This window comes from Eupeodes corollae, chromosome 3 (assembly GCF_945859685.1).
Source record: "Eupeodes corollae chromosome 3, idEupCoro1.1, whole genome shotgun sequence".
NCBI lineage: Eukaryota > Metazoa > Arthropoda > Insecta > Diptera > Syrphidae > Eupeodes > Eupeodes corollae.
This window is the reverse complement of record NC_079149.1, coordinates 15,230,019-15,257,296: the sequence shown is the minus strand read 5'-3', so window position 1 is coordinate 15,257,296 and position 27,278 is coordinate 15,230,019. Positions and strand designations below refer to the sequence as shown.

Genomic DNA, 27,278 nt, shown 5'->3' with positions numbered 1-27,278 from the left:
AGTTTTTTAATGTTTCTTAAAGAATGTTATGCAGGAGACACTTGGTATGTTGAAAAATAATTTAAATGGTTTAGCCGTTTCCTCAAATGCAACACGGAAGCTGCAACTTCAAGTACATTACATATAAAAGTTAAGGTTTCCTTTTAGTGAAACTATTACTGTTTGTTAATGATTTGCTCTTGTCGAATTCAAATAACATCAACTTAATCTAGTAGAATTGAAATTACTTGAAAACCGTAAAAATCGTTTTTCATCATCATCAGATCCTCTAACCTCGTACGGGGCATAGGGCGTCAACAAAACGTCTCCATCATTCTCGATCTGCAGCTAGATACCTTAACTTTGGCCACGTCTTTCTCTGGGAGTTAGCTTCCGATAGCACTGTAGATTTCCATGTTGTTCTTGGTCTTCCAACCCGCCGTAAACCCTGAGGATTCCATTCAAAGGACTGCTTCGCAATATCATCGTTTGGTTTCCTCAGTGTGTGACCAATCCATTGCCATTTGCGCTTTCTGAGGTCGATCTCCAAGCGCCTCTGAACTGTCCTACGCCATAATTCCTGGTTAGATATTGTTTGTAGCCAGCGAATTTTAAGGATACGAGGCAGACGGCGGTTCACAAAAGCCTGCGATTTTCTCGAGATGGTGGTCGAGGCTTTCCATGTTTTACAAGCATATAATAGCACGGATTTCACATTGTTTTCGAAGAATCTCAGTTTACTGCGTAAGGAGACTTGACTGGATTTCCAAATTTGAGACAGAGCACCTAAGGCAACGCGAGCTTTACTTATTCTGCTTTTTATGTCCAGATCCCTACCACCATTTGCTGATACAATACTTCTGAGGTAATTAAATTGTTCGACCTCTTCGACATAATTCGGTGATTCTCCTTTCACCCGTAATGTTTGACACATCTAGTTCAGCCCACTGATGAAATTTTCCATAAGACATATATCGTCGGCATAGTCTAAATGGCTAAGCCTTTCAAACGTTCTCCATTGAATACCTTGCCTCTCAGTTGTACCGACGCTTGTCGTCAGAACATCATCTATTGCCAGCAGAAAAAGAATTGGAGATAAAACAACCCCTTGTCTCACACCCTGACGCACTTCGAAAGAGTCGGATAGCTGCCCATTATGCAACACGAAACACCTTGCATTGTTGTAGGACTCTTTTATAATAGCAACAATTTTTGGCGGAATTCCTCTCTTCGTTTTTAGTTCGAAAAAAAAAAAAAATTAAATCAATATCGATAAAAGTGAATAAATGTACAGCCACCTGATAGATTGAATTTGGAGTCGAATTTAATCTAAAATTTAAAAACGCACTTAGTATTTCTTTATTTTCAAACTTATCAAAACCGATGGAAATTCAAGTCACGTTTTTGATTATAAAATACTTACTTTTGGCACTAATATTGCAATTAATGAATTTAAAACTTTGAATAAATGTCTAGAAATCTCCAATCAAGGTGCTTTTTTTATTTTATACTCTATTGTGCAATAAAAAGTATAATTTATTCTTAACAAATCTTCTTACATCTTCAATTTTAATTTACATGCATTTTATATATTTTATTATTATTATTATTATTATCATTTTATTTCTTTTTTGTTCGGTTTTTGACAGACGAATATTAACAGTAGCAAAAGCTTCTTCTTATCTATGTTCTTTTTTTTTTTAATTAATTTTAGACACAACTTTAATTTAAATTATGCCAAGGATACAACAGCCAAGCAGTTAAAATTTAATTCTCTTTTTTTTTACACAGATTGGCTGTAAAACTGCCAAATACATTTATTTTGTTTTAATAATTAATATTATTTAATTATTTATATTTATATTTCTTTTTTAAATTGCACCCATAAAATGGCTCCCTTCATACAGTTAATAGGGGGAGAGGGTTTAGATATATAGGACAGCAAGAGGAGAAGAAGATAAAAAGATAGATAGAGGTACAAACAAATTTATAAAAAATAAAAACAAAAAGTTTAAAATAAAATATTAAATGCAAAACAAAATTAAATTAAATCTGAAAACCAATTTGTTTTTGTTCTTTTCTTTTTTTTTTGTTTTCTTAATAATTATGGAGTGTAAGTAATTTTTTGAGATATATTTTTTGATTTTCTTTATAGAGTAACATTTTGATCGGATCTTGGACCGATAAGCGACAGAAAATAAAAGACTTACTCTTCTAAATACACAGTTTAAGGTTTTTTGTTTTGTTTTGTTTTTATAAATAAATATGAAAAGAAAGATGGAATTTAGTTGAATTGTTCTGGCATAACATATGAGATATCATCCCATGGATGGCGGTAGAGTCCTTGCTTAAGTCGCTTCTGATCCATATAATGACCAATGAATCCTATGCTTCGACCAAGAACGAACAATGAGTTGATGGCACCGATGTTAATGTACTCTTGAGCTTCCTCACTACAATACAAAAATAATAAATAAATAAATGATCGTTGGTTCTAGCCAAGAATCTAGATCTGCTCAAAATATAATTTTCCTTCGCATTTTCCATGAAACTAAGAAATGTTTTAGGAACCTTACCTTGTAAATGATCCACAATTCTTTAACATATCAACAAAACTGGTAGCAATAACACCATCGACATTCAAAATCAAGTTCGGTTTTTTGCTTGTTGTGATTTTTTCAACTTCAAGAGCATATCTCAACAATGGACAAGATGGGAAGTTTTCCATGACGAATTCTTTGATGATCTTCACTCGAACATCAGGATTGTTGATCGATTTCACACGATGTCCAATACCCATGATCAGTTGACCCTTTTTGCGCATTTGATTGACAAAGTCCATTGGATGCAAATTTGAATCGTATGCCTCGGAGAACTGCCTGGCAGCTCCATCTAAAGCTCCTCCAAATCGATCACCCTTAAAATATGAAATACATGTTTGTATTTGAACTTTACTAAGCCACATTATATAAAAAAAAATACTTACAATTGTGAGCAGACCACTAACAACAGATGATACCAAATCCTTTCCAGCTCTCGCGCAGACAATCGTGTTGTGTGCTCCCGATACAGCAGGACCGTGATCGGCGGTTACCATGAGGCACATCTCGAAGAATTTACACACATATGGTGGCAGACAGCGCTGGAACCACAACAACGAAATAACACCTCCGATTCCGACATCTTTACTCAGAACCTCACTGATTGGCATGCCAGCGTAACGCAATTCCTGACCTCGTTCGTCACAGATCGATGTCATGAAACTTGCTGGTTTACGAATAAGTCCCAACTCACGGGCCCAGGAGTAGTCCATTGGCACGGTTGGTGGTGGCACCTCCTCTTTGGGAACAATACGTCCTGACTTCACTAACTCATTATAGACACTGCCAATAAGATCACCCAAGGAATCAAATGATTCTGGGACATACGCTCCTGCATCTCGCAGAGACTTGTTCTTGGCGGTAGCAGTTTCCCGATCAGAGTTTGCACATGAACCGGCATGACCAAACTGTACCTCGGCGGTGAACATACTGGCGCAGGTTCCAATACACCAGGCGACCATTGGCTTTGTGATGCGACCGTCCTTTAGGGCCTTGCAAACGTCGTATTCCTCAGTTCCTCCAACTTCACCGAGCAACACGATCAATTTGATCTCAGGATCTGCTTGATAACGCATTATGTGATCCATGAAGGTGGTTCCGGGATAACGATCTCCACCAATGGCTACACCCTCCAACACACCATCTGTCGCCTTGGAAATGATGTTGTTCAATTCGTTGGACATACCACCCGATCGCGAGACGTAGGCCACACTTCCGGGACGGTACAATTTCGAATGCAGAATATTGTCCAACATTCCTCCGGTGTTTCCGATCTTGAAGCATCCTGGCTTAACTCCACCCACTGTCGCCGGACCAATGATCGACACTCCCTTCTTGTTGGCAGCCAAGATCATCTTCCTGGTCATGTTCTCTGGGATACCCTCGGCAATAATGGCCACTGTGCGGATCTGGGGGTATTCTAGAACTTCCATGGTCGAATCGTAGGCCGATCGCAACGAAGCGAAATTAACCAAAACATCGACATTCTTGTGCTTGTTGACAGCGTCAGACATATTCTTGTACACCGGCACCAGGACCTCCTTGTGTCCCCAGTAGAACTTCTGCTTGTGATCACCGGTGAATGGATAGACCATAGCTACAACAGATGGTTCTTCACGCCTGCAAATTTTATTGCCGTTTCAATATAAAATAAAGTGCATGTCCTCAAATTTGCACGTTGTCTCACCTGCATATGAAATCAAAGTCCATCATCGATTGCACAGCCCTCGCTTGCATTCCCCACACAATGGCAAAGGTATTCTTCGAGAAGAGCTTCTTGGAGAGCGCCTCGGCTTGACAACCGTCAGCTACATCGCTTTTCTGACAATCTGTCAAGAGAGGGGGTAGTTTAATGGAGTGCTTGGTTGCACCTAAAGTTTACACACCAAATGATCACACACAAAAATCATTGCCAAAATATTTTGTTGTTATTTTTGTTTTTTTTTTTTTCAAACCAAATCAAGCGTTTCCACAAACAATTGAGCACATTTTTCAGTTTTTGTGTTTTTAAATTTCCAATTCATGATCCAAACAAAATAAAAATTATTGCAAGCGTAATAAATGTTTGTAATTTATTTGGTGTTTTGTATGTAATTTGTATTTTTTGTTTTGTTTTTATGTGACGATTGATGCAAATTTTGATTTGGAGCCAATTGCGTATTTTAGACGGACGAAACGAAACATTAACGTAACGTATGTAGACATAAAACATACATTTATGACGGTGATATTGTGACACATGCCAAACATGAAATACATTAAGAAAAAATAAAATAAAATAAGATGCAAAAAGTTGCAATTAAATATATAATCGATATAATTTTAAAATAATGTATTTACATATTATGTAGAGTAGGTATAATATTTGTGTGCAATATCGAATTCAGGCTAACTTGCAGCAAGAAGAAGCCAAAAACATGCAGACTTTCCTCGGCAAGGCAAACTTTATCGAGATATACATAATATTTATATTGTACATTAAATAAACTGCAAAACTACAACAACCAAATGCCTTTGTATATAAATTACACAGCTAGCCAAATTAAGTTTGTTATCTGTCCTACAGACAAAGCAATACTTTTTTAAAGGACTAAGTATGCTTTACAGCCCTATTCTGCTATTCACGTGGATCGTATATTCGATTCCCTTTCACACTGCCTTTGCATTCTGCTATCAATCGGGTGAACTACATTATCCCAAACCAATTTGACATTCAAATAAACAGCTGTTCATGTACAAATCTTGGGAATGTTGGATAAATTTTGATTCATACAAAAATTAAGTTTAATCAATCCACCTAAACAGAATAATTTGTGTAATTTTTAGAAATGGGCCGTATTTGACTTTTTTATTTAGGAATAAGAGAATCCTCAAACAGAGAGCTTCGGAGAAATGTTAAAAAGTGTCTTCCTTCCCCTAAGATGTTATTATTCTTTTATTTATAAAACAAATATTCTAAATTTAGCAAAATTTATTTTTCACTTTCATTTTGCTTACAAAAATTAACAAACCAGACATCAAATTAAAAATCCGCTGCATTTATGAATAGAAGAATACCTCGCAGTATTACCGACGTTACCGACATACACAGATTCACTTCGAATGAATAGTAGAATAATGATTAGTGAAAATTCAAGTAAGATTCCTCCCGATGAATAGCAGAATAATCTCGCCTGAGAAGTTATCTAGCGCAACAGCTTTTTAAAAATGTAAAAATACAACTAAAAAAAACATTTTTTAAACTAAGGTAAAACAGAACAGATCTCAGATCGCAGTATAAATCTTTGTCTTTTATAGGGTGGTTAAATTTTAAGGCCGCTTTTCAACGCGAACCTCATCTAAACGTCAAGTTTTTTCTGTTTTCATTTGACATTTCTCAATTTCAGACTAATTCATTATGAACCATTGAATGATATGCTATCAATTTAATTGTCCAAATGTGCGTACAAAACGGGTCTTTAAAAGATGTGAAAACACCATTGCATGCTCGTACAGCTCCTACTGCAGAAAATATTGGTACAGTTCGCAATCGCGATAGCGTGGCTGCAGAGCCGTCCACCTCACCTCTTCGTGCCCAACAATTGCACTTCTCACGCTCGCCGTTGATGAACATTATTGAAAAAGACTTGCGTTTACACGATATCAAGGTGCAAGTGACTCAAGAACTAATGCTTCTTTCGAACCTCACGTAGCCAATGGTAATGAATGGAATGATGACAAGAAATGACAACAGTGGATTCGTCAATAAGCTGAATTGCCGCATTTGGACGAATGATCAACCACGAGTGATTGTAGAAATATAATACACCCAGAAAAAGTGACTCTTTGTATTCCCATTTCAATTTGTGATTGTGCTTTTTGACAGGGGATTTAAAGAAAAGAAGAACGTGTTAAGACATTTTTTATCCGCGTAGTACGGCTAAGGAACGAATGTTTTTTTTTTTCGTTTCGCAGTTCTTAGAAGCGTGAGTATCAAGGTTGAACTGTTCAAAGGAAGGAATACATCTAGCTGTTTCACTGAAGCATAATCCCATAAAATAACTGATTACGAGGATGTTAGAGTTACGTAAATGAGTCAATGATTTTAGTGTCACTAATAATTTTATTATTATTCTTCTTCTTTTTTTGAATACTTTTAAAAGAGATAGGTAAGATATTGAAGCATCAGTAAATGATGAAACTGCATCACTATTACAAGACAGCATTGTGCTTATCATGCAATTTTTTCTTGCCCATTGTAAAATGATTTGTACGTCGGAATCTAATGAGATTATCCTTTTTTGTGGTTGCAGTTCCACATCCGAAGAGAATGGATAAGACTCTGAAAACGATTATAAAAATGCTCAGAGTACAATTGTCAACGAAACAACTTATTGAATTGAATTAGAATTTGTAGATCAGGAGGTCATACAATTTTTTTTTTAAAGTGTAGGAGAAAGAACAGAGCCCTGAGGCATATCAGCATTTGTATTGTGGAGTTTAGAACCGTTCTAAATGAAAAACTTGTACTTTACGGTTCAAAAGAAAATGTATTATCAATCAAAGAAGGGATTCAAATGTCTTTGAAACATCAATTCTAATGGTCTTACTTACTTTCTAGAACGATGTAAAGATTTTGTCCACTGTTTAACCTAAGAAAAAAGGGATTCTTCTTTTTCAACTACTTGGAATGATCCTAGAAAAAAAGGATTCTGGGCCAAAGGATTTATGTGTGTTGATTTCTTTAAGCACCCTTGGAACAAAAAAAAGGTCCCACTGAATCTTTCAGATGCTCAAGAACTGATAGAGCCATGGAAATATCAGAAATCGGAAACGAATTACTTTATACGGGGTTAGCGTTTCAAATAGAACTAACAAAAGTTTCTTTGGCAACAAGCGTTAGCACAGAAGATGAAGAAGAATTTTTTGCGAAGAGCCAACAGTTTTGACTTAACTTGCGTAAATATAGTTCATAAAAAAGGGTCATACAAAAATTAAAACTTTTAGGCCGGTTTGCTGATACAACTCATAACTATTTAAGTTCACATAAGTTACTAAGTACTGCTTAATGGTTTGCACAGAACTCAAAGTTTGACATAAATTAACCTAAGTGAAACTTATTTTATGGGGATGAAATAGTAGGACATAACACCTTAAGTTTCACTTAGGAGATAATGTTGTGTGATGACATTTCAGTAAATTGTTGCCAAAAAACTAATTCATTGTTCAAACTATAATAAAATAAAATAAATGAATTTTGATTTCCCGAAGTTGCAGTCCTCCGTCAGGCTTACGATAGGAATGAATACTTTTTAAGTTTTGATGAATTGGCGGCCTACAAAAGATTTCGTTTGACTAAAAAGATTACTATCCATGTATTAGAACAAATCGAGTAGGATCTAGAACGACCTTATAATAGGTTTGTTTCAAGATTTTTATAACAAATCTTTAAACAAAACTTCCCCTCTTATAGAAATAATTCAATTGCATCTATAAACCAGCTATTGGTAGCTCTACGATTCTTTGTATAGGCAATCAATTTTTAAGTATTGTTGATTTTGGAGGGATGTATGTTTCAACTGTTTCAAGAATAGTTTCAAGAGTTACCACATTCTAAAAGTGTTTCTTTTAGAGAAAAATTGGGATTTCTTGTCGTTATCTTGTCAGACATTATTAATTAATGTTGAACTAACGCAAAACGTTTCAGAATCTTTTCATAAAATTACCGTTTATGAAAAACCACACATGCGTTTCATTTTATGTGTAACTTAGTAAAGTGGAACATACAAATTTTCTGACAACCAACAATAAATTATCTTATCTTAGAATTTAAGATGTACTTAGTTATGGCACAGATTTTAAGAAGAGTATCAGCAAACGAGACTTAAACTCCCAAAATATCGGGGTTTAACGAGCTTTCATCCGCTTTAGTTGGGGTAGTCATGCAACTAGAGTTTTTAGTTCAGTTATTCACTACGAACCTCCGTCATATTTTATTTAAATAAAAGAAGCATATCCGTGACAGGAACTAACTCCTACTTTTTCTTCAATTTCACCCTCTTAAAAAAAAAGAAAAGAAAAGTAAGTAAATTCCCATTTTGAGATGGGGTTAACATCGTTTTTTTTATATTGTACGCGCATTCAAGGGGATTTGAATACCTTTATAATGATTATACACAGCGAGAGTAATTAGGAAGGTAGGATAGGATTTGAAAAGTGATACCGATGCACATTGGTTTTGAATGCCTGGTAAAGCATTCCACATTCGTGTAGTGCTACTAAAAAAGAATCTCTATACTTTACAGTACGACCGAAATTGGGCTCAAGGGTAAACTGATGGGCATTCCTAAAAGATCGAGTATTACGGTTAGATTGTTTAAGGGGAGGAATGCAACTGGCTATTTTTTTTGAGCATTACTTATGGAAGTAGTGATAAAATTATGAGAGACATAAAACCTTACGACGCACGGTGCTCGAGAGATGCAAAAGTTTCATTAAGACAACGGTAACCTATCAATTTAGAGCTCTCTTTTGAAAACTGTCCAAAATCTAAACACTTGGCGATGTCAAATATGTGATCACTCCACAACAAGTGGTTTGTAATGCACATACCTAGGACTGATAGCTGCTCAGTCTCCAGGATGCAAGTACCACCCATGGATAGTGGCATTGGGGGAGGGTTACACTTTTGTAACAGTAGACATCATTGAGTTTCCGAAGCATTAAATTCTACACGGTTTTTGAATCCCCATTGAACAATGCTGTCAAGATCAGAATTCAATGAGCTTATCATACGCTGCCGTTGATAATCCACATCCGAAGAACAACGATGAAAATCTAAAAACGAATATGAAAAGCTGAGGGTACTGTCATCAGCGAAACAAATTAGTGGGTTAGAAGTTTCCACAGAAAAGATCATTTATAAAAATAAGGAAGGGCGTCGGATTCAAAACGGAACCCTGGGTCACACCAGCGTTTATTTTGTGGATACTAGATTTGAACCCGTCCAATACTACTTGCATTGAACGGACCGAAAAGTAATCTCTAACCCAACGAAAAAAAGATTCATCAATATTAAATGCACGATAAGAGAGCTTGGTGCCAAACTCTATCAAATGCCTTTGAAATATCCAGTGCAATGATCTTACTTTCTCCAAGACGATGTGAAGATTTGTTCCACTGTCGGGTGAAATCACCAGTGGACATAACGAAACGAAAGCCATACTACCGGTCATTAAGAAGCTTCCATTCTTCAAGATATTTCTTAAGCTGAAAATTGATCAGCATTTCCATGACCTTGGCAAGAAGGGACGTAAGTGCAATTGGACGATAGTTAGATGGTGATGGATTCACCTTTTTTAGGGACAGGCTGTACAAATGCAGTTTTCCATCCACTCGGATGTGTCTGAATTGAAAAACAATGAATGAATGACAAGCAGTTTGTTAATTTCACACATTATTTCAAATAAAAATCACTTTAAACACAAAGTTGTTGTATCTAAAACTTAACTTTTGTGGATGTATTTTAAACAAAAAGGGTACATTATCTACAATTTTTATTTTAAAAGTTACGTTCATTTGAATTTATTTCGATATTCAGGAATCTACTTTCAGAAGCAATTTGTAGCTTACTTCAAATATGTTTTATGTGTCTTGTGAATTAATATGGACCATCTGTGATAATAATAACACAACTGTTGTCTTATCACTAATATCATAATCAAAATCAGACCACCTTAACAAGAACCAGATTATACGGTTTTGAAATATATTTATTTAATTGATATTTGAAAAACAAAAAAAAATGAATACGCTTGATGATTATCTGTTTCCCTGATAAGGGAAATTTAAAAATATAAAATTCAAGTGTTCTTGTTAAACACACATTTAAAAGATATAAAAAGAAATATCATCATTTTTAATTTAACTCCTCGTTCTATAAAAGTTTTTGTTTCTGATTAGGATTTAATTTTGTATTTCATTTATTATCTTTTAAACAAATTCAAGCATTTGAATTGCAATAATTGAAAACAGTAATTGATTCAATTTGTTTTGGTTTTAATTATTATTGTTTGTTTAATACTGTTTATAGATAAAAACGAACTTTTATAATTTTGATTACAGACGTGTGGACAAAAACCCTCGACAACAAATTTCCCAATACCTCTTACAACACTTAACATTTAATGAAAAACTAATCAATTGGTTGCTGCACACATTTCACACAAAATCTGATTTCTATGATAGTAAAGAAAAAAAACACAACAAATTCCAATCACTTACCGTTAGTTGCATCCAAATCACCTACTTCTGGTAGTTTTGCACTTTTATTCTCAGAAGCTTCCTGCTGTCCACCGGGTAGCAAGAAATTAGCAGTTGAGAATTCAACATTGCACGATTTGGGAATTGGCCGCTTGCCCAGAGCCATGCCACAAATTGCAGTCATATGTGTTTCTGGGCCAAATACGAACAATGGAATACCCAAAGAACTGCCGATTTCTCGCATTTTACGAAGACCTTCTTGATAATTTGGTCCAGCTCGTCGGACATAGATTGAGACATTATGTTCGACCAATTTGGGTTGGAATTCTCGCAAGGCGGTTATGATACCTAAAATAGAAAAGTAAAAAAAGACAAAAATGTCATTTAGTTTTTCTCTCTCTCTCGTTTGTTTAGTTCTGCTCCTTTCTGACTTACCTCTAAAAGTAGCAGCAACATTTGTAAAGTTAGCAATTCCTCCTCCAGTGATCAAAATCTTTCCATCAGGATGTTTAGGTGAAGAAGTCATCAAATTCAAAATTGTCTTTGCATATTCATAGGTCTGTTGCTCAGATGGTGCTCCACTGTATTCACCATAATTAGCTAATTCTTCAGAACCACCCAAATCACAAATTGTATCAGAATAGATAACACTTGCACCACCACCAGCTACCATTGTCCAAATTCTACCATTCCTGTTCAAGATGGTCAACTAAATCATAAAAAAAACACACACATCTCAAAAAATAAGAACCAAAGAATTTTTCAGTTTAGACAAGTCATACTTTCAATGAAGCTCCACTCTTAGCATCCAAATCAGCGATATAAGCTTCCTCGGGATAGGCATCTCGGCCGAATGGTGGTGGGTATTCAATTTCACCCCATTTTGGTCGGCAAATAAAATCGGCTGTCGAGTCCAGCTTGGCAGCCAAATCAAGAATATACATACCATCATCGGTTACGACGAGCGGATTAATCTCAAGATAGGTAAAGTACAGATCTGTGTAGGTTTGATAGAGAGCATGTACGAAATTGGCAATACGATCTTTTTTATCTGCCGTCACATTGACCAATAATTTGCTTTTGATTTCATCCAGCGAAGTGCTATGACCAACGGGAATATCGAGCTTAAGTGCCTTGGCATCAACATCACCAATATCTACACCACCTTGATGATGGAACAATATCGTATCAGCAGTACGATGTGAATAGATACATACATAAGCTTCTTCTTCCTAAATTTTAGTTTGAAATGAATCACTATGAGGTTGAAAATATGAGATTTCAAAAAAAACTTACATCTTTATGTGGAATAAATGGTTCGATAATAAAGTTCTTTATTTTTCCACATGCAGCTCCAATTTGCTGGTCTTTGTTCATTCGCGCCTGAATCCATTCTATACACTGGTCAATGGTTTTGTTAACAGCAATAAGACCTAACTTTCCACGACGCTTAATCAGTTGATCGGGTTTTACAACCAATTTCTGAAAAGGAAAAATACAAAAATGAGATATTAGGAACGTGTTTTTGGTGCACTTTACTTTTTAAAAGAGAAGATAAACATCCATGCTAGAAGAGCCTCACACCGTAAGACCATCATAGGACAAAACTAGCGTCGCATCATCCCATGCAAATCAACAACCGATTAGATTTTTGCTCTTAGGCAGTTGAGGGAAAATGTCTTGGATTTGACGTTCTAACTTAAGATCTCAGAGAATTAAGGTAGCGGAGGATGAATTAGAAGTAGAGCAATCCTCAATAATAACATAGAGCAAGAAATACGCTGGCGGCTGCTCAAATCCAACAAAGCCTAATATGGTCTCTCAAAATTGTTTTTATATCCAGAAACTGCTATAATTTCTAAACTACTGCTGTATAGGACGATGGTTCTAACAGTAATCTTATCATATGATGGCTCTAAAACCTGGGCGCTTATTAAAAGGGACTCGACTTCTTGGGCGAACTCGAAATGAAAATTTTACTGAGAATTTTTAACCCTGTATGTGAGGAAGGTTGATTCCGGAGAAGTTACAATCACGAACTGTATGCTCTACTTTGAAACACTAACGTTTTTAACGGGCTATGTTTTTGTGAAACAGTCATTGGCATTCGTCCCTTTGAATAGAATTACCGTCACACTCGTGCTTCTACGCACGATGCATAGAAGCAAATGCTCATCAGTTCAAACTTGAGCCCAACTTTGTCTGTTACTGTGAAGTTTAAAGATTCGTTCTTAAGCAGTACAACAGGAATGTTAGTGCCTTACACTGCTCTGTCTTTACCTGCCAGTGCAATGTTTAAGAATTCAAAACCAAAGCACACCGACACCTAACTCCCTTCTTTCTTAATGCTCACTCTGTGAATCTGGTATACAAAACCCTATTAGCGTTAAAACGCGTTAATAAAAATAAAATAGAAGCCTATCTTCAGAATGACGACATCGAAAGCCATTGGAATGCTGTGAAAAATGTTTTCACTTTAGGTGCTGACAGAATAGTCGGTCGGAAAAAAAGGAAGCACCAACACTTGGCTTTCAGAAGAATCATGGGCAAGGGTCAACGAACGCAAACAGTTAAGGGCTCGAATAACTGCTGCACAAGAGAAAGAAAGAAACGAGCTGGCGTCCTCGTATCCCATGAAAAATAGAGAGGTTCACCGCAGTGTGCACCGCGACAAGCGTAACTACATCAACGCATTGGCGCAAGAAGCAGAAGATGTTGCAAACAGGTGCGACAGCAGGACCGATATAGAATAACCAAAGAGCTGACCGATACACACAGCTTAAAGCAACACCTGGTGAAAGAAGTAGACGGTAATGTGATAAGTTCGGTGGATGAGCAAGTCAGAAGGTGGAAAGAATACTTTTCCTCGGTTTTAAACCGAGTGTTTGCAAACAACGTGCAGTTGATACCTTCTGAAGCGCCAACAAAGCGGTAGGACTTGATGGAATTCTAGAAAGGAATTTGCGTTCTGCCTGCCGTTGCCGAAATAGTAGCAAGAATCATACTGGATCCAAGTGTCACGTTCTGCACGATGGTAGGTTGTCAGATGATTTTGAAATCCGAAGTCAAACAAGGCTGTTCTGTCGCCAATATTGTTTCTGTTGGTGATAAGCGATGTACTGCGCTCAGCTCAATCAGGTAGCGAAGGGATCCAATTTACTTTGACATCCTATATAAAGCATTTGGTTTAAGCGGACGATGTTTGTTTACTCTCTCATAGGAGCATGGATCTCCATCAAATGACAACAACTGTGGAGAGAGAACCTGAAGTTGTGGGACTGAAAATTAATTCCAACAAAACAAAAATGTTTAGCCTCGGAATCCGACCATCCTCTCAAATAAATATTTTCCCGAACCAGTGGAAAAAGTGGAGAGCTTTCAATCCCTTGGAAGCATCGTTTCCATCGAAGGCGGAACCGAACAAGACGTCATCTGCCGCATCGGCAAAGCAAAAGCGGCGTTCGGTATGCTATCAAAAATTTGGAGAAATAACTCTATCAGGTAGTACCCGTGGCATGATGGTTAGTGCGATGGACTGTCATGCGAGAGGTCTTGGGCTCGATCCCTGCCGATGCCACATAAAGTTTTTTTTCACGGGTACTGCCTCTTGCGAGGAATTGACAAATTCTCCAAGAGTAATTCTTGTCATGAAAAGTGCTTTCTCAAATTTGCCGTTCGGATTCGGCTTAAAATTGTAGGTCCCCTCCATCCCTGACAACAGTATTCGCACACAGGAACAGTTCTCAAACAGACTGTTGCGCCACCCAATTTTTTTTTTAACTCTATCAGCATAAGAACAAAGCTACGACTGTTTTGCACAAATGTCGAATCTGTGCTTCTTTTTGTGTGCAGCACTTTGTAGGTTACTTCAGACATTACAGGAAAGCTACAAACCTTTGTGAATAGATCTCTTCGTAACATCCTAAGGATTTTCTGGCCAAACCGAGTATCAAATGTGGTTCTTCATAGAAGGACAGGTTGGGAACCTATAGAATCTATAATACGAAGACGTAAGTGGCAATGGAATCCGCTCACTCTATCAGCTTTAGGACAAAGCTACGACTGTTTTGCACAAATGTCGAATCTGTGCTTCTTTTGTGTGCAGGTAGGTTACTTCAGACATAACAGGAAAGCTACAAACCTTTGTGAATAGATCTCTTCGTAACATCCTAAGGATTTTTTGGCCAAACCTAGTATCAAATGTGGTTCTTCATAAAAGGACAGGTTGGGAACCTATAGAATTTATAATACGAAGACGTAAGTGGCAATGGAATCCGCTCACACAAGAAGGAAGAAGAGCTGGACGAGGCGGAATCAGCGTCACTAGGCAAGAGTTGGAGGGAACTGAAACACATCTCCGGAAACCGTACACGATGGCTCGTAGGCTTAGTAGAGGCCCTATGCCCCAAAGGACTAAACAGGTCTGAGGACCTAGGTAAGTTAGTTCAGAATGAAGACATAAATTTATCGTCGTCTTTTGTCAATGGGTCAATTCGCTTCTGGTTCATATCTTGAAGTGGGCTTATTTTTAACAGTTCAAGACGCAAAACTAAGAGCCTTTTTTTGATCTGCCTTGCTCGACCGACCTTGTCCGATATTCAAAGTTCATTGCCTATTTTCCAAAATGTATTCAACTCACAGAACTAAACAAAATTCTAAGCTTTAGCTTTTCAACCAAGTGATTATCGTATCGGTTTCAATATTCAATTGACCATGATATAGTTGCCTTAACATTGACATTAAACAAACACAAGTGGATAGTGTAAATTTAATTCATACTAAGTGCAAAATTTGTACATTAACTAAAAATTTTACTTTTCTTAGTATTATTTTTAGTTGTTGTTGTTGAAGTTGCTGTTGTTAAATGAACACATTGAGGTTAACAAAATTGTGTGTTTGATTTAAGACAATACCTACTTTCTAAAAGCTTCTATCATTTTTATCCCGAAATAACAAAAAATAACAACAACAACTCAAACAAAATATATTTGCAATTCAAATCATTAAATACAAATACAAATCGAAATCCCACCATTAATTTAGTCAAAGTGTTCGAGAGAAGTTTAAATTTGTACTTTTTTTTCTGTCACGATGAACGACGACAACACCGCCGCTCACGGCGCGAATATGCTAATTAATAAAACAAATTATACAAGTCATTGCATTAAACAATAAATAAAAAAAACAATAAATTCTACCCCCAGATGCAGCTTTACATGTTTAACTTAACTTAACAACACTTGAGTCTTGCATTATAACATTTTCATATGATTTATTTATTTCAATCTCATGATTAAAGTTCAAATTTCGATTTTTTCCAATCAAAAATGAAATTAAAACCAGATTTTCAAGACTTATTAAATTAGCTTGAGAGATGAAGAAAGTTTTTATACCTTTATGTCTCTTAAATTTATTAATAACCTCAAGTCTGGTTTATTGAGAAGAGAAAAGTGAAAGGTCAATATTTTAAAACATTTGTTTTGGGAACAAAGACAAATTTTTCTTAAAACACACAAAAGTTGTTTTATATATCGTTTAAAATATTCCATTTGTACCTATTTTTATTTCTATTCTAATACAGAAAGGAACTGAACTTTTTTTCAAATTGGTTTGTGATTTTCTGAGAGCTTAAAGTGTATTGTAAATATTTAGGGTTCAAGAGGTGAAATAGTTTCCTTAACTTTAGAATTTTCGATTGTTTTCGTTTAACACAATTTTACAATCGTTTACTTTGAAGCGTGCTTGGGAAAAAAAATAATTTCTATTTATGTACGATTGAGAATAAATTTTAGTTGTAAATTTCTTTCACACGTTGAAGCGCAATTTTTGGGGGCATAGGAAAGTTCTAACGAGCTTAATTTTGTTGAGATCATAAATAACTTAAGTCATTTAAATTTACTAGTTGTAGTCATTAGATAAAGATATCGATATCGAAAGGAAGGAACATATTAAAAAAAAAACATCATTAAAAAATATTGTTCAAGTAAACAGGAAACTTGTTATCAATTAATGTCAACTAGATTAATCTACATATTATGAAACTTCACCACCTAATTTTAGACTCTATTAATATTTCATATCACACAATTTTATCATGATCAAGAATGAAATGAATTATCAAGTATATGGGTAGAAATATGCAAAAATATTACAACGATTCATTGAAGGAATTGTAAATGAGAATAGATAAATCTAATAATACCGGCTTTGGAATTCGTTTTCAACACAATTACATTTAGTGGGGTGATTCACAGAAATGATTCAAAACTTTGAATAGGACTCTCTAAATATATTCGATATTTAAAACAGAATTTATATGAAAACATACCACTAACGTCCCAAAATGAGTTAAAATAGATTTTGCTGTCTGTTTCACACGCATTTTAAAATATTCCCGAAGGAATGTGTGCTGAGATTTTTGCTGAGTTTAACCATCTTACTCAGCTTGTCAATGAGCCTACTCGTATATCTGACGTTAGCGGCCAAGCAGAAAATATACTTGACTTGTTTCTTACTTCTGATCCTGATAAGTACACAATCAGTGTATTGACGCCTCTAGGCACATCGGACCACAGTCAAATCCAGTTAAAGAAAGAGCTCCAAAGAGAACCGTTTGATTCTATGGAACCAATCTTTATGATCTCAACATTCATAAATCCGCGCTAGCAAAACCACTGCGTAAGCTTTTCCATCTATCCTATTCTTCTGGGCTCCCCAGAAAAAAAGCGAATCTTCTTCTCCCACAAATTACCGACCGATAGCACTAACGTCCCTTCTTTCTATAGTCATGGAAACGCTGATTAATTATCGGCTTAAGAAATATCTTGAGGAACGGAAGCTTCTTTATGACCGGCAATACGGCTTTCGTAGCAATAGGTACACTGGTGATCTTATGGTTCATCTCACCGAACAGTGGAACAGATCTTTACATCGTTTTGGAGAAAGTAAGATTATTTCATTTGATATTTCAAAGGCATTTGATAAAGTCTGGCATCTTGCTCTCTTATCGAAAACGCGTGCTTTCGGTATCGATGAATCTCTTCTTCGTTGGATTAGAAATTTTCTTTCGAACATGTTGTTTTGGATGGAGTCAAGTCTGAAACTCATAAAATAAACGCTGGTGTGCCCCAGGGCTCCGTTTTGTCTCCCACGCTCTTCCTCATTTTTATAAATGACCTCCTGTCTGTTACTTCTAATCCAATACATTGTTTCGCTGACGATAGTACTCGTAGTTTTTCATATTCGTATCCAGACTCACAACCCTCCTCTTCGGATGCGGAACAGCAACGGCAAAATATGATTAGCTCATTAAATTCCGACCTACTCAGCATTGTACAATGGGGAATAAAAAATCGTGTTGAATTTAATGCTTCGAAGACGCAATGCTGTTTTGCATCATTAAAGCGAGATAAACCCTCATTGCTACTATCTATGAGTGGCACTTGCATCAGCGAAACGGAAAATCTTCACATCCTCGGAATGTGCATCAGCAACCATCTTTAATGGAGCGATCACATGCGCGATGTTGCCAATAATGCCGTAAGATGTCTAGGTTTTTTGAGACGTTGCAAGAAATTTTTCTCTCCGTCTGATCTGGCTACAATCTACAAAACCTATATACGTCCGAAACTTTAATATAACTCTCATCTCTGGACTGTTGCTTATTTAAGCCTCTTGGACAGTATTCAAAAGAGCTTTTAAAATGATTGGTGACATTAACATCATTAACTCGTTTACATCACTCGAACATCGACGCAAGGTTTCTTGCCTCACCCTTTTTTACCGTTATTTTAACGGACTATGCTCTGGTGAAATTGCCAATTGCATTCCTCCCCTTAAACAATTTAGCCGTAATACCCGCGCTTCTAGGAATGTCCATCAATTTACCCTTGAGCCCAACATCGGCCGTACTATGAAGTACAGAGATTCTTTTTTAAGCAGTACTACGTGAATGTGGAACGCCTTGCCACGCTCTATCTTCCCCTGTCATTGCAATGTTTAGAAATTTAAAACCAATGTACACCGACACTTCCTATCCAACCCTTCCCTCTTTTCCTAATGCTCACACTGTGTCTTTGGCATATTAAAGGTATAAAAAACCCTTTTAGTGTTTGCTAATTATAAAAAAAAGAGGTTTTGTAAAACTCAATCAGATTATTCTTCTCTTAAATTCAACTTAGTTCGAATTCGACTACAAATGAAAAGCGAAAGTTCTTTTGCAATTAAACATCATTCCTTCAATACGTTTTGAAAACGCTTGGTGTGGAATATGAAAATGCTGATTGGCGGATTGTTTGAAAATGTTTATAATAACATAAAAAGAACATAAATAAATAATTGAGAATTTTAATTGTTATTGAATTACTTAATTGAAATATTTTTGTGTGTACATTTTCTCATTAAGGAGTCAAAGTCATACATCTTCACAACAATTTTCTCCAGCATATAAAGTGAAGATTAGGGAGCTTTTGGATGGTATCCGAAGTGTCCTAAATAGTCTTTCTTCCGCTTAAGTAGCAACAAGCTTAGAATTAGAACTAGAAATACATTTTTTGCATTGCTTTTTAATTTTACAACTAGTTAATAAAATGTTTACAATAAATAAATACTAGTTTTCATCCTTTAGCTTTAAAGCCTGTCTTTTACTTTTTTTCAGAAAAGAGTTTAAATTTCGAGAAGTTCTAAAAGATGTTGTAAGTTTTTAAATGACGTGGGCGTTGCGACAGTATAAAAGTTAGAGAAATGAGTTTTATGAGCAGTGGGAATATTGACAAGATGCATATTATTTATGCGTAGATTGTATAACTGCGAGTTCCAACTTGGAATGTTACCACTTTGCTTGAAAAATTCTTTCAGTAAAAATGTAAAGATGTCTCAAAGGTAGAATTCTCAAATCCTTTAATAAGGGCCAACTTTCAGTTAATCGATTTTTGTTGCAAATGATTCTAATTAGATGTTTTTGAGCAATCAACAAGGGTCTTAAAGTAGTAGCATATGAACCACCCCAGCTAGACAAACCATATTGAATTTTGCAGAGTGCAAGCCCGTAATAAATTAAAGTTAAAACTCTTTTTGAGCAGAATGGTTTTAACAGATACATTTTTCTAGTAATATGTTCTTTCCAGTTAAGATTAAAATCGATTGTAACTCCTAGATATTTAAAACTGTGTATTGAATCGGAACAAGAATCCGCTGCTGGAAAATAAGGTCTACGACAACTATGTAAAGGAAAGGTGAATTGTCTACAATTCGACCCATGAAATATAAAATTGTAATTGCAAAGCTGATGACTAGAAGTTTTGAATGACATTGTTTTAGTTTTTCACTAAGGATTTACTTATGAACAGAGAATTTCAAGATCTTCTTCAATTTGGTTGTTACAATTATGTTCTGATTTTGACTGGTAGGTAAACGATATATCATCTGCAAAAGCCGTAGGAAGGTCATTCAACTGCGCAACCTAAAGATAGAGTTAATATAAATAAAAAAACAAGGGGCCGAGTACGGAGCCCTGAGGTACTGCAGATTTTATATATCAATCTTCACTGATAACACTATTAAATACTACTTTTTGAACTCTTTCTTTTAAATATGACTTCATCCATTAAAAGATAACTTCTTTAAACCATACCATATAAGGTTTTAGTCATATCTCATATCAATAAAAAGAGCCATAGTCGGTTTATTATGATTCAAGCTGCCATAGAGTTGACTGTAAAGTCGAAGAATTGCATCTTCGGTTGACTTTCCAGAGCGAAGTCCAAATTGATTTTTGCTAAAAAAACAATTTTTATCCAAAAAAGAAGTAATTCTATTTTTCATTAGTTTTTCGAACATTTTTGAAAAGGTGAGAAGAAGAGAAATTGGTCTATAGTTTGACATATTTGTTCTATCTTTTTTTTTATAAAGAGGAATCACCTCCGCACATTTAAATTGTTGAGGAAAACAACCTTGTTCAACACTTAAGGTAAATATAGAACTTAAGACATCTGATACAATATAAAGCAATTATTTGAGTAAATTACTAGATATTCCATCTGAAGAACAAGAGTTTTTGTTTTTCAATGATAAAATAATTTTATAAGTTTCAAAAGAGGAAATAGCATCGGAATCTAAACTTCGTTGATCAGAACAGTTGCAATCAACATACAAATCAAAAGACGGCTTTAATTTTTCAGAGATTTCCGTAAAATATTAATTGAATTTGTTTGAAATACATTTTGAATTACATAGTGAAATATCTTCTGAAACAATAGTTTCTATTGCATTAGAGTTCATTTTCTTTCCTAAAATATCGTTGATAATTTTCATTCCTTTTCTTTTTGTTGCCTTTCGAACTTTTGAATAAATTAGAATAATAATTTTCACGAGTTGATTCAATATTAATTTTAACGAATCATAATATTTGTGTAGTTTTGTATTATTAAAAACATTAAACGAAGAAGATGGATCCTTTTCAGAATAAACTTGATCCCAAAATTCATGTTTCAAAATGCTAAGTAATTATGTATAATCTATTATAAGGTGCTTTTTATCATTATTGGAATTTGAAATATTTTCCATGTCATTGATTTTTAAAACGATCATTTTGTGATCAGTTATTTTATAATCTAGAACACTTCCACAAGAATGAAACCAAATATTCCTACTAAAACGCAAGAAAATGTGGTCAATGCAAGTATTAGAAGTTGATGTAACCGGGTTGCCTCTTTGAGACTAAAATATCAATATTAATGACACCAATCAAAATTAAATTACAAGTTTTATATTTATTAAGAATTTGAATTCATCCAAGAAGATACTTTTACTATAGTTTTCATTTTGATAACTAAATGACAACTTAACCATATTGAAGGCAAAGTTCTGGTGTTCTCACGTTTGAAATCATCTTTAATATCTTCGGACAAAAATATGCTTCTTTCGAAAGTTGAAATAATTGTATACAAATTATTGAATAAAAATTATTAAATCAAATTAAAATGTGTTAAACAAGAATACGCACGCAATTTATTCACATTTTCTCTTGCTTCTTCGCTTCCCCTCTTAAAAAAGCACTTAGAAGTCTATCGCAGGTTATTGTTTAGAACTAAGTAGCAACATGACCTGAAAATTGTTAATACATTGGTCAGAGAAAATTTCTTTTTTGTTGAATAATTGTCATTTTTTTTGTAAATATTTGATATTAATATGAGAAGAGTGGAAAAACCAATGGAAACAACTTGAAAATATTTGACATTAAAATTGGAAAAACGTGTATCAATACGATCCGTCGTGTTTTCTGGGGAAAATTATATTGGAATTTTGTTGGTAGTTCGATGATTACAAATTTCTTTTCTTTCCACCGACAAATGTTTACTGACAGAAATCCGTGATTGGAATTGTGTTAAATTGAAACATAAATCACTTGAACAATTCGTTTCACTTTGGCAGTTCAGCTATTCAGGAAAATTAACTTTGGTCCAAACAATTCAAACGGACTCCAAGTATTTTAGTTAATGCCCAAGGGTTTATCTTTTAGCCTAATTTTGGATGTAAAGTAAAAAATGTGGAAATTTTTGGTTAAAGAAACATCATTGCCTCAATTACATCACATAAAATTCGTTCTAATTTATTTTATATCACCTCAAATAGTTTGCCTGCAAAAGGGTACTCGCGCTTCTAAGTATTTCTAGTAGTTTAATCATAAGACTGTATTGTGAAGTATATTGATTTGTTCTTTAGCCGTACCATGCGAGTATCGAATTCTTTGTATAATCCAGCATTGTTCAATAATTTTAAAATAAATTTACACAACCACCTTCTTTCTAACCTCTCAATTTTTCCTAAAGCTCACATTCTCAGTAACGTTATTATTAAAAAAAATTACAGATATTCTTTCTTTAGCGGCACTACAAGAATATGAAATTTTGATTATTCTAATTTCATTTCCACTCATTGAAAACCAATCCGCAAATACAAATAACACAAAGCAGACCAGTATCTTTATCACAGTTCGTTCAGAAACTCAATTCCTCATAACCTATCTAGAAAATCTTTTATAATTCTACTGACTTTGCATAGGACAAGTGAATTTGGACCAACCTATGTTCTGGAAACTTAATCTTTAACTTTCACTTTAAATCACTTTTTTATATTTTTCGTATCAAAACTATAATTTGATTAGGTATTTTATAAACAAATTAAATCCTTATTTTAAACAAATTATTATTAATTTTAAATTTTGATTCAAAACTAATTTTCATATTTTTTTCTCAATCATCAGGTTATTTTTACCGTAATTGTTATTTATCACGACAATTAGTCAAACTTCAAGTTAAAATATGAACTTGAGTTCATAGATTTAAAATTATTTTCTGTGTTATCAGAACTTTTCACAGAATTGCAACAACCTATTAATAAACTGTCCTCAAAGCTTAATTATAGTAAATTATTTTTATAAGCTTTTAAAAATAATAAAAAAAAAATTCTTCCCTGAAATGCAAACGTTTTTAACAATAACAACAACAATAGTGTTACTTTGCCCTCCTTAAACCTTAACCTAATTATTTATTAAGACCTACAAGAAAAAGAAATTAATTTGAAGCTAAAAACTTCTGAGTCACAAAATAAAAAAATAAACAAAGTTCAAATTTCTCAGTAACTTCAATTCAAAGCCAAGGTTACTGCTCCAGCTGCTATAAAAAAAATCTAAGAACTAGGCAAGGTACCTATGTATGTACCTTCGCTCTACGTACAAAGAATCCCCCACAAAACAAGCATACAAATCTTCATCACCTCATCTTACGTGTAAACAAGCTTCGTATCGAAAGATTCTTTTTGTTTGTGCTTTCGGTTCATGCGATTCATGACGTATACGGTTCGTATACGCCGCTTCGAGCCGACCCTCACCGCGCCATAATAGTAATGTACTTAGTTAGTGTATTATCTTAATGGCCTGATACTAGTTTAAGCTTAGTCGTGGTGTTTTTTTTTATAACTCACGACGGCAACACGACATCATAATATTAATTTCTATGAAGTTACTTATGTAGGTATACATAATTGATTGTAATTTTAAATCAGTCTAATTCCACTTGAAAATTGCTTAGTAAACAATATATAAAATTATTATTAACGACTTACTGTCTCCTTTAACCATGGATGGGTGTCAACGAGTTTGGATAAGTCCGTGTCCAAGTTGACCGTGGCAAAGCGACATGTACTGGCGACATTGTTTCCCAAATGACGATTTAATATGTCCTTTCCAGTTGCTTCGTAAATAGCTTTTGCTGACATTTTTTCAAAACTATGCAATCTTCAACACACCCTCTGAAACGAGACAAGATATTCACAAAAAATGTTAATCTTTTTCTTTCAATTTTTTTTTTTTTTTGGAACAGACACATGGTCTGACGAATTTACAGCTAAAATAATATAACAGCACACAAAATCATAAAATATATGGACAGAAAATCAACGATTGGAATTGGAATTAGTGGAACCGAATACAAAATAAAAAAACACCTTACTCACTTGCCGATTTGAACTTAACTACTGACCAGAGAACCAAGAATGTACGTATAAACCGTCTGCTTCCCTAAGGTGTTTTTTTTTTTACGTGAATAATTTGCTTGTTGCGTGTACCTCTACCTAAGCTGAGGTTCTCTGCCGAAATGTACTCAGTTAGTTGGGAAATAAGTGTTCCAAGTATATTTATACCTTGCAAAGAGGCAGAGCTAGAGGGCTTGAGGTAGAGCGTTAGAGGTATCTGGTTGGGAAACAGAATTTGCAAAAAATAAAATTGATATGAAGAGTTTTTTTTTATCAATTCGCTTTTGAATTTATAGAACCTATAAGAAGAAGAATAAAAAAGCTTTTGCAAAATTATCGCATGATGTTTGTTATATTTTTTTTTATAATGAAATTTCTTTGAATCTCTCATTTTTGTTGGCTTGGCTCTCTTGGGGGTTTAATTGTTGCTCTGCCGGCAAGCGGCAAGTTGTTAAGTTGTTTTTTTGTTTTTGTGTTTATTAAATACAGGGTTGCCATTACAAATAATGATTATCTGCTCAAGGTAAGTGATCGTGCAGATTTTAAGATTATTTGCGAATTTGATTTTGATGATATATTGATATGAATTTGACGAATCTCTTAGATATCGAATCTGTGGTTATGATCTGTTATCAAAATAATGTTTTTAATATGGTCAAAAAATCGATAGCGAAATGGTTAAGATTTAAATGAATTATATTTATAAAAGATGATTAAAGAAATAAAAATAAGATACCTTAATTAAGATTACATTCAGCAACTTATTCAATTAATTATAGATAATATTTAACCGTCATTTTTTAATTGTTTTGAGATTTTATTGAGTCTTATCTATATTGAAAGATATTTTTAAACTAATTTCAAAAATTCGACTTTTCTCTCTTTTATCATAATAAATAATAAAAAAAAAACTGGGTAAGAGCATATATATCAAATATTTAGCAAGCTTTCTAATGTCTTCAGTATTTGACATACAAAATTGACAATATTTTTTTGAAAAGTCCTGATGTTGGGAAAGATTACATTTATGAGGCCTTTCAGCATTAGGAAAAAGGGACAGGTTAGAGAGGTGTTGATGTAGATTTTAATTCTTAAACATTGCATCAGATTCATTGCACATTCGCGAAATAAGTCTAGAAAACGAATTACTGTACTTTACAGAATGGACAACTTTGGGATGAAGGTTAAATTGATTTTCATTTCTTAAAGCGGTAGTACAGGGTCCATCAAATAGATCTTAGAGCTGTAGCATACCGTATGTATTCGTTACTTAGTAACGGGTATTTTAGTTTGTACCGAGTAACGTTTCGGTACTCTGAAATAAATGTCGTTACTTTTATGATCTAGTTACTTTTGTTTAGATAGTTATTTCATACTAAATGACGCATTACATACCAGCATAGAAAGTGGTATTACACTGTGATAATGTATCCTGTGATAGTGTGCTGTGTTTCTTTTCTGTGAACTGTGTGTGTCATATGTGAGTTGAGTTAACATGTACATATAGCTAAGTAGTTGAGTAGTATAAGTTATGTGTGCGTTTTTATTGTAGGGTAACGTCTCTTTTCATTTTTCGTATCTGTTATAGGTTGTAGGATGAGAGATAGACAATGCGGAGTTCAAATTGAAATGAGAAAAAACAACATTCCGCTGCACTAGCTTCTAATTGTAGGCAAAAATTTATTTTGACAGTTTGGTTTTCTATCTACCTTTCTCTGATATGTGGTATTGATATCTTTTTTTGGTGTTATTGTTATTTGTGTCAGTATTGATATTTTTTGAATTTAGTTACTTTGAACGTCGTTACTTTTTTAGTTAGTGGGAAATCTCTAACTGAATTTAGGTACTTTGGCGTCGTTGTTTTTTAAGTGGAAAATCTCAAATTTAAATTAGTAAGTGCATTCAAATGGAGCGAAGAAGAAGTAAACTTTGGAACTTTTTTAGTCCAATTCAAGACAATCGTGATTTGTGCCATTCATGTTATTCTGTTATAGGTGGTTCAGTTACAAATTTAAAAAAACATTTACTGTCTAAACATTTATCGGCGTATGAATCTATTTCAATCCCAAATGTGCAACCTTCTCCAATGCCTTCTAGACGTAGAAACGTGCGAAGATGTCCAAGAAATTCCAAATATATCAGGTAACGAATGTAATGCAAATGCAATAGCCAATGCAATTTAAGTATAATTTGGCTCTTTAAAAGAAAAAATATCAAAAAGATAAAATGACAAAAATTTAAATATATATTTTTGCAATGCAACACATTTAATATCTTTTATTTAAGTTTCTCTCAATATTTATTCATATTTTCCGCTCACTGTGCTGAGAAAACTAATATCCTGATATCAGCTGCATTCAAATTAACACATACACAAACTATCTTTGTGTTTATGTACAATTTTTAACAAAAATGTATCATTTGGCTTGTGCTCTTGTGCATCTGAAATATGTACCTAATACATTTTTAACGAAAATACCAATTTCAACGAAAGTAACTAGTAACGATACATTTGTACCGAATATTTATACCAAAAGTAACGTATACATACGGGTACTCATTTTAACGTTACTTTGACAGCTCTAAGATCTCCCATATTTTAAAGGACAATGACAAATAAATAAACAATTTAATAGAAAGATTGTATTGAATTTTTTTTCAATGGGAACCAGACTTCTTTGTGTTTTCTAGTAAAGTGATTAAAAAAAAAAAATGTCTTCGAAAAAATACGGACCTAACACACCAAATTCAGCAGCAGCACACCAAACTGTCACATAAGGGCCACGCCATTATGATTCCTAAAAACGGCATGTAGACCTCTATTTCTACCCGGAATACCATTTTATCTATAGAAAGCTTTAAATATAAACGTCTAAAAATACGGGAGGTTTTTTTTGCCGGATCCTGTATTACTATTAAACTGTTTAG

The 27,278-nt window shown here is 34.3% G+C and overlaps 1 protein-coding gene across 4 annotated transcripts in view; it reads right to left on the bottom strand.

The window, feature by feature from the left end:
* Positions 1-1,444: 1,444 nt before the first annotated feature.
* Positions 1,445-27,278, bottom strand: part of LOC129952712 (ATP-citrate synthase) — a 28,888-nt gene continuing 3,054 nt past the window's right edge. The window contains exons 1-10 of one of the 4 annotated variants that reach the window (XM_056065501.1): positions 24,359-24,510; positions 23,943-24,128; positions 12,117-12,302; positions 11,603-12,052; positions 11,256-11,529; positions 10,842-11,168; positions 4,267-4,450; positions 2,966-4,199; positions 2,556-2,896; positions 1,445-2,432 (exon numbers count right to left, since the gene is read on the bottom strand). In XM_056065501.1, the coding sequence (XP_055921476.1) occupies positions 2,264-2,432; positions 2,556-2,896; positions 2,966-4,199; positions 4,267-4,450; positions 10,842-11,168; positions 11,256-11,529; positions 11,603-12,052; positions 12,117-12,302; positions 23,943-24,095 (3,318 nt within the window). In that variant the 5' untranslated portion in view covers positions 24,096-24,128; positions 24,359-24,510 and the 3' untranslated portion in view covers positions 1,445-2,263. Of the gene's footprint in view, positions 2,433-2,555; positions 2,897-2,965; positions 4,200-4,266; positions 4,451-10,841; positions 11,169-11,255; positions 11,530-11,602; positions 12,053-12,116; positions 12,303-23,942; positions 24,129-24,332; positions 24,511-27,278 lie in introns of those variants that run through there. The other 3 variants (XM_056065499.1, XM_056065502.1, XM_056065500.1) reach the window with 3 other exon arrangements.